An 8,234-nucleotide genomic window follows, 5' to 3' on the forward strand; every position below is an offset into this window, starting at 1 on the left:
CCTCTGCATCATGTCCACTAACTCTCTACCCTTTCCTGTCATAGTTCCAACATTCAAAGTCCCAACTCTCAGTCCAACACTAGTGACAAGGAGGGTGATAAAAAAATAGTGTCTAATATTTCGGACGTGACTTCCGTTCAATGACGTCATCAACATCATCAGTCCGCTGGCATTAGCGTGGCGCTTCCAGAGGTTGAATATCCATAACAACCGCGGTTTTATAACTTTAACAAGGTCACACTACAACATAAAGTCATTACTTACATTTAAATGTAAACTTCTGTGGTTCAGAGCGCAGCAACATGAAGAAAAGAGCTTGGATGAGGTTTACTCTCGCGATAGCGGACTTTGGACCTCTCTGTTTGTAGTGTGAAACTTCAATAATAATCCGGACACGACTTTGACTTCAACTGCCACTTCAAATCAAGGGGGAGGGCTAAGGGAGAGGGAGGAGGGGAGTATTCAGATCGGGCCTCTGACTTTATCTGAAAAACCTTCAAACGTGTGCTGTTCCTTCCATGTTGCTGCTAAAGGCTAAAGCTGCGTTCACACCAAACGTGATCCATGCTGGGAATCACGTTTCACTGTTGAGTCGATGTTCAGATCCTCTCAGACGTTCTGCATCTTGATTCTCCAGTGGAAGCGTATTTTGGGTGGTGTAGCAGTTTAGCTAAATTCTAACTGACTTTGGCAAAGATTCACTTTGCATTAACTAATATGGAAAAGCTGATCATTGTTGTTTGTGCTCCTCCCATATGGAGACCATCATAAACAGCTCCTCTGACTGGATTCAGACACTGTTATTCAAACGCTGTCGTTCGGACGCCGTTGTTCAGACACCATCGGTCAGACACAGTTATTCAGACGCCGCTCCTGCAGTAGATGGTGAAGATCAGCGTACCAGAGAGTCTCTGAATGATGTCATGAATCCAGACATGGAGGCGGGATTACTGATGTTTTTGAAGAGATTTTTAAAATAAACCTGATCTCTCAGCATCATCCGTGTCTTCCATAGTGACAAAGCTAAAATCTTTTGACAGTAGCTTCCCCCACTCACAGCAGGAGAATCAGGTTTATCCAGACACTTTTGGACATGCGCAGGAAATACGCTCCTTCAAGACAGAAGCAGAGGACGCAAATTTGTCACAGGAACCGGGTTTGATGTGAAGGCAACATTAGACTGCTAATGTCACAGACAATATAGACAATGAGGTAAAGAGTGTAATTCCTTTGACAATCACTTCCTTGAGTTTGAACTTCATGTCACAATGTCTTAAGCTTAATTTTAAAGCAGAAGTGCTCTGGTACCATGGAAAGAGTCCAAACTCCAGTGTGGGTAAACTACACTCACTTGGCACTCGGTTGATGGCTCTCAGTGGCCTCAGTACACGGACGGTCCTCACTGCTGAGAAGCTGACGCTCTGCAGGTTGAGTGAGTACTCCAGCATCCTGCAAAGAAGAGAAAGAAGCACAGATTTGTGAAAACAAACACAGAATATCCTCCTAACAGTTCTCAGAGCAGATGCAGTCAAAGTACAGAAAATATTCAGACAGATGCTGCATGAACAACCCATAATGTTTGGAAGCACATTGACATTGGAGGTATTGGAAACGTGTGCTATGAGAGAAAAACAGTTTTCATTCCAGCATTCCCCAGCATTTGAGAAAGAGGTGAAGGTTGGTGTTTGCGTGCAGAGCACAATCAGCACGCCATGGTTGTGTGCCAGAAAACACGCTAATGCTCATATGCACGCCTGCACAGGACTGGGAGCAGCAACAGTAGAGCAGAGGATGTGGAAACCCTGACCTCAAGCTAGCACAGGGGCTGCAGAAAACCAGCTTCTAACGTGATCGGTGTTTATCCAACTCAACGTTGCCGTTTTTGTATGTTTGTGTGTCTGTTTGGAACAGCTGCTGAGCACATGTTCAGCGTGGAGCGTGCAGATAAAGGAATTCCCTCCACACATCCACTCCAAGACTGTCGTACAAGTTCACAACACATGTGGGTCAACAACTGCAAGAGTCAAACTGTGTGTGTGCGTTTGTGTAGGTTCATGTGTCTACATAAGAGTATGTATAGGTATGTCTGTGGAAGTACACATGCACTGTGTTACTGCGGATGTATGCATTTGTTGTTTGTGGTTTTGCTTGAGTGCATTTGTTTCTTGTTGTTGTTTGTGTTCATACTTTAGGTCTGGACAGTTGTTTGAAGATTCCCATTGACCCTTTGACCTCTGGTTAAGGAAAGACTATCTGTGTTTTATCTTGATGCTCAGAATAAAATGAAACTAAAATGAAACTTCATTTCTCAAATGAAGTGCTATACATCTGTGAACTAGTCATAGAAAAAAAATGTCTTTTTTACAACAGTTCTAGTGCTGATCTGCTTTAACTCTTGTTCTATCTAAGAGGTCCAGATGACCCCACCCTTACGTTGACGTGTGATTCCTCCCATGACAAAGGTGGACAGGTCTTCATGTCTGCCCTGGACACCAGTGAAGATAACAAATAATAGAAAAAATTAAGTTAAAGTTCAGCGCTTCGTCTTGTGGGGTCCAGATGACCCCACTCCCAACGTCAACATACCTAAGATAGTACAAGGGTTACATTTGGATCACCACCACTGGAGTGAAGAGAACCGTCTCATTTAGAACCTGATTATTCTTGAATAATTGCTGAAATCGAAATATAGATAAGATTTCCTGGCCATAACTGGACAGAGGATTCGTTTTATTATTTTGGGGGGAAAATCTTACATCTTAGAGGTAACAAAACCAAACACATCCTTTGTTTGTGTCTGATAAAAAGAAACAACCAGTTGAATAAATATTTACAGCTCTGGTTTGGACTGGTACAAAGAATATTTTTGCATCAAGAATGACATTAAAGATGAGAAACAGATGATTCCTATTAGGATGGAATGGAAAACAAAAACTTTAGTTTCAAAGTTTAGGGTCAGCCAACAGTCTTAGAAGAATTACAGAAAAACTAAACTGAATATCTACAGACTGATCACTCAGTAGCTGCATTTACATGTGCAAAATGTCCTGGATCAGATCAAAGATCAGATTAGAATAGAACTGTGCACATGGACCCTGAAAAACTTCATCCGATTGTGACAAACGTTTCCATGCGCCACACAGTTGATCTGAATAAATCATGTTGACATGCACAGAACTGTCTAAAATACATGAAATAGTCGTAGAAGAAGAAATAATGAGTTCCGTTGTAAACAAACAAAGATCATGTATAGAGCGAGATGATCTACTGAGTGTGATTTCATTATTATTAATAATATTTTAAAGAGCCTGTTCGCACATAATTTTCTAAATCCATGCAGGAAATGTGCATCTTGCCTGCACGTAAATATGTGGGAATAAGATCAGTCTTTATCCTGTTTGGATGTGATTGGAAATATGAATTTATGTGATTTTTACACGGTTTCTCAGGACTGTTTGGTGCGTGGAGCGGCATTTCCACACTCAAAAGCCTCCTCTGCCGGCTCATACCGTCCTGAAGCCGCTTGGAGACAGTTCTCCTGAATCCAGCGGGTCTCTCACGCAGATCAGCCGGACAGACTACGGTCCGAAGCTCACAATGTAACAAAGCACTCCCGCGCGCACATGCGTGCGCTCACTTATTAAAGCTGTTAATCCAGCTTTTCTACTCAAAGAAAAGAGTTCTCTCTCTGAGAGCAGCTGATCGGTTGTGTTGGTGCTCCAAAGACTGCCGTACCCTCTATGCAGGACATAAAATCCAGCGCTGTACTCCAGCGCATACACGATCGGAACGAGTGTTTACATGCAGCTTGATCAGATCAACAATCAGTATAACCCACCTGTCTTGATCGGAAAAAAATTTGGATCCGGAAGAGTCTGATTGGGCCAGAGTGTTCTGAACGGCGTTTTCACATGACACATTTCTGTTGTGATCAGGCGTTTGTTCCGATTACTTGGGGCCATGTAAACGTAGCTACTTTCACGTGTGTAACCCTTCCGCTCTCCTTAGTTTGTTTACATTAAAAGTGGGGTCATCTGGACCCCCCAAGACAGTGCGCTGAACTTTTTTTTATCTTTGATTTTTGAGTTTCACTAATGTCCATGACAGACATAAAATCCTGTCCACCTTTGTCATGGAAGAAATCACATATCAATATGTGGTTGGAGTCAACTGGACCCCAAAGAGAGCGGAAGGGTTAAAGGTAATAAATGTCCAGAAATTACACCAACAAACTACTATTGATATTGAATGATGCCTGAACATTACTCCACCCAGAACAGTTGCTGATAAGACCAGATGAAGCTAACTGAAAGTCCTGCCCTTTGACAAGAGCAGGGGTCACCAACCATTTTGAAACTGAGGACTACTTCATGGGTACTGAATCATACGAAGGGCTACCAGTTTGAAATAACAAATTTGCTGAGTTTGCCTTTAGTTATTCATTATTAATAATGAATAATGATACTTCGCTATGTGAAGACTCTGATTTCTCACCATAATTGTCATGACAACAATCTAGGAAACAAATATAAATATTCAGAACTTTATTAATCTCAACAGATCTTGTCCCATTTTGAGGTAATGACCAAATACAATGTTTTTAACAAAATTATAACAATTATTAATTAATCATTAATTAATTAATTAATTATAACTATTATTAGTGGATACGCTCCTCAAACGCTTTAATTCAGTCTAATGCACCCGTCCCTTTATTTTCCTTAAACCTCTGAACAGGTTGATTGACAGATCCCACAGCAGACAAGAATCTGCACATGCTGCGTTCACTGAGCTCTGGACATAAGTGAACCCAAACAGTTACTCGGCCCAACTCAGTCCGCTACAAACTTTGTCATTTTTATACAATCCGCAGCAAAACAAATCAGTTTTCAGAGAAGACGTCGACACTATTTAATCAATCGATTATATCCGGATCAGTGCCGGTGTTCTACGTTTTCTCTGATAAACTGCTTCATTTTACTTCCGATATCCGGGGCTCAGTGAACGCACCATGCAGAAACACTCAGCAGCCCTGGGTTCTGTTTCATTACACATGAAACTTTAACCAAATTCTAGGAAGTTAGAAAAAACAGTATCCCAATGATACGGTTTCATAATAATTCAATAAAACACAAAGCAAGTCACGCGATAAGTCATTAAAACACGCGATGTGTGTGCTTTTTATTTGATTCACTAACAAGGGAGCATTTGGGTGACGTCACAGCAGTGTGGTGTGCGCGTGCAGCCCTGGCTCGCACAGCGAGTCTATTGACAGTCTCAAGGTGCTTCCAGAATGTCGCATCGGTGCGCAATCAAGCGCACACTTTAAATGAAAAGTCAATGCAAACGCGCACTCACCAGCGTTCCTGGCCTCCACGTCTGGAGCGCATGTAAGCCCACGCTGCTGTCTGTTCAGTGGTACTTAAAAAAATGTCCATAACAAGCATTCAGGCTGCCAGCTGCAGAAGTGCGGCTACAAATGAAGCCATGAGGAAATCTTTGGGTTTGGGGGAAATAAAGGGAGGGGGCGGGTTCACTCAGGCGTTTAAGGAGCGCAGCTCCACTAATAAGTAAAAGAATTGACCAAAAACAACTTTTGTGGAATGTTTTCTTCTATTGTTTTTGTTGTTAACCACAAAATAAAGAATCTTAAAACACTTGTGTCCATGTGGGACAGGGGGAAGGGGACGCTTCATTCTTTGTTACTGATTATTATATCGAGAAAACAATAAAAATAAATAAATAAATAAAAAGTGGGACAGGCCGTTTTTGGCTTCAACAATAATGAACTTATATTTTTAAGATGTTTTAATTTTTCATTCATTGTAAAGGAAAGTGTAATTTCAAAAAATTGCATCACAATAAAATGTCATTTTCGAGCAGCTCAAAAGTGAGTTGTGCTATTTTTAGAAGAGACCTGCGGGCGACTTGGTGCTTGAGGGCGACCTGGCGACGGCGGGCGCCATGTTGGTGACCTCTGACCTCTGACTGAACTAGAGACTATGGAGTCTCTAGTTAACATGCAGACAACAGACGAACATCTCAGGGTTTGTTGAACTGATGAGAACATCGTTCTAATCAGCTCTGGCTGTCTCTGTTCTGTGTGAAGCTTCATCAATCTTTGGATCAGAAATCCTCTTTGCTTTCATGCCCATCATTTTCCTGGACACACGCCCACCTTTCCGTCTTTGCTCAGTAATCAATTCACTTTCTTTGCACCTCCACCAGGAGGTCGTTTGCTCCTTTTTCTGCAGCCGTCTTCTATATATTACCCGTCTCCCTGTGACATTCTTGGCTACGTTTAGGATCCACTCTAAAATGTGTTGCAGACACACATATAGTAACTTTACAAAAATATTATAATAAAAAGTAAGAATCATGATTTGTTGTGTGAGTCGTTGATTCCTGAATGGAATCGGGTCTCTAGCTACATAACGATCCACAGCCCGAGTGATTGAGCTCCTGGCTCATCAGAGCCGTCTGCAGACCTAACGATGCTACCAGGTTATTTCTGTTGCTTCATCACCAGCTGTTGCCTAGGTTACTCAAGTCTCCATGTGTCTGGAGACTCTTTACACAAAATGAGTCTTTTTTTCTTCTTCACGTTGTCCAGAAATGATCGTATTAACATATAGATGCCACCTACACTCTGAGAGTCAGCCTGCTTGGATCCAGAAGCAGAAACTGATCTGATTTCCTGAGCGAGCAAACTCTCATTCCCACATTATCTGGCGGTGCCAGTTCTTTGAATCATTTACTGATATTTCCTCACACATGCAGGAAGAAACAGAGAAATTAACTTGAGGAAAATAAGTAAAGTACAAAATTTCCACCAACTACAAGAATACAATTGTTATAATGGAAATACTGGTCATTTTTTAATGCTAAAATGGATACAGTTAAATTTAAAAGACTTTTAAAAAATGGGGAAAAAAAGCCAAGATACTTTATAAAATATCCTCAAAAAAGTGAATGATGCTTGAGACCACAGTTAATTATTAACATCAATATTTGCATTTTTTTATTTAACCCTTTATTTTATCAGGAAATCTTACACAGATTAAATCTTTTTTAAGGGAGACCTGAACTGCAAGGCCTCAACACAGGACCCTCCCTCCTTACCGGGAGGGAGGGTCTAAGGGCGGGGATAACCAGTTTATTTAGTCTGTTTAGTTTTTAACTATTGTTCATATTTTGAAGCCCAATGAGGCAAATTATTTTGTGATTTGGGGCTATATAAATAAAATTGAATTGAATTGAATTGAAAATAAATACAGCTGAAACAAATACAGTAGAAATAAATTACAACTAAAATGAACAGCATGATAGCTAATTAGAGGTTAATCAAGAGTAAGAGTTGGGCTTGACATAATCATGCATCTTGGATGTTTTATCCTGGATAGTGGTTTCCACGCTCACTAGTCCTCGACCTCCTTCCTTGTGGCTAGCATACAGTCTCAGGGTGGATTTGGGATGGAACCCTACATGTATGATGAGGAGCTGTCGAGTCTTACCATCCGTGGTCTGTATCTCTTCCTTTGACCATCTTATTATTCCTGCAGGGTATCTGATGACTGGCAGTGCGTAAAACTTTATTGCCCCGGTCTTGTTCTTGCCATTGAGCTGGCTTCTTAGGACTTGCCTAACTCGTTGGAGGTATTTGGCTGTTGCAGCTTTCCTTGTTGCTTGTTTCAGGTTGCCATTTGCCCTTGTAACTGTCCTCAATATCTGCTATTGTTCCTTCTGGGAGTGAGACTCCTTCTACTCCAACTGCATTTCTCAAGCCCGAATGACATCCCAAAGTCAGTATTCTGGTGTTGTGGATCAGGGGGTCAATGTCCCGCTCGCTCTTAGCGTATAGCTTGATGTCATCCATGTAGAGGAGGTGACTGATGGTGGCCCAATTTCTGAGTTGGTCTCCATAGCCAGTCTCCTTGATTTTTGGCTGAGGGGGTTCAGACCTATGCAGAACAGCCGTGGGGACAGAGCTTCACCTTGGTGTATGCCACATTTGATGGACATTTGTACAAGTGGATTGCCATTGGCTTCAAGGGTGTTTTTTCACAATTTTATTGAGTTTCCTATGAAGGTTCTTATATATATTAGGGCTGTCAGATTTGTTGCGTTAAAAACAAGTTAATCTGACATGTGCGTGACGCCGACAATTTTTTTGACGCATTAATCGCGGATTTTCTCATACGTGCCTTTCCATACCGCGCGCAGGCGTCCCTCAT

At 41.6% G+C, this 8,234-nt stretch overlaps 1 protein-coding gene across 8 annotated transcripts in view; it reads right to left on the reverse strand.

Annotated features, from left to right (window-relative positions):
• Positions 1 to 8,234, reverse strand: part of cacna1g (calcium channel, voltage-dependent, T type, alpha 1G subunit) — a 192,285-nt gene that overhangs the window by 113,542 nt on the left and 70,509 nt on the right. For all 8 annotated transcript variants that reach the window (XM_036217045.1, XM_036217043.1, XM_036217044.1 and 5 more), the window contains exon 5: positions 1,352 to 1,449. In XM_036217045.1, coding sequence (XP_036072938.1) covers positions 1,352 to 1,449 — 98 coding nt within the window. The remainder of the gene's footprint in view (positions 1 to 1,351; positions 1,450 to 8,234) is intronic.

The sequence above is a fragment of the Oryzias melastigma genome, linkage group LG19 (genome assembly GCF_002922805.2).
Source record: "Oryzias melastigma strain HK-1 linkage group LG19, ASM292280v2, whole genome shotgun sequence".
NCBI classification, from domain to species: Eukaryota; Metazoa; Chordata; class Actinopteri; order Beloniformes; family Adrianichthyidae; genus Oryzias; species Oryzias melastigma.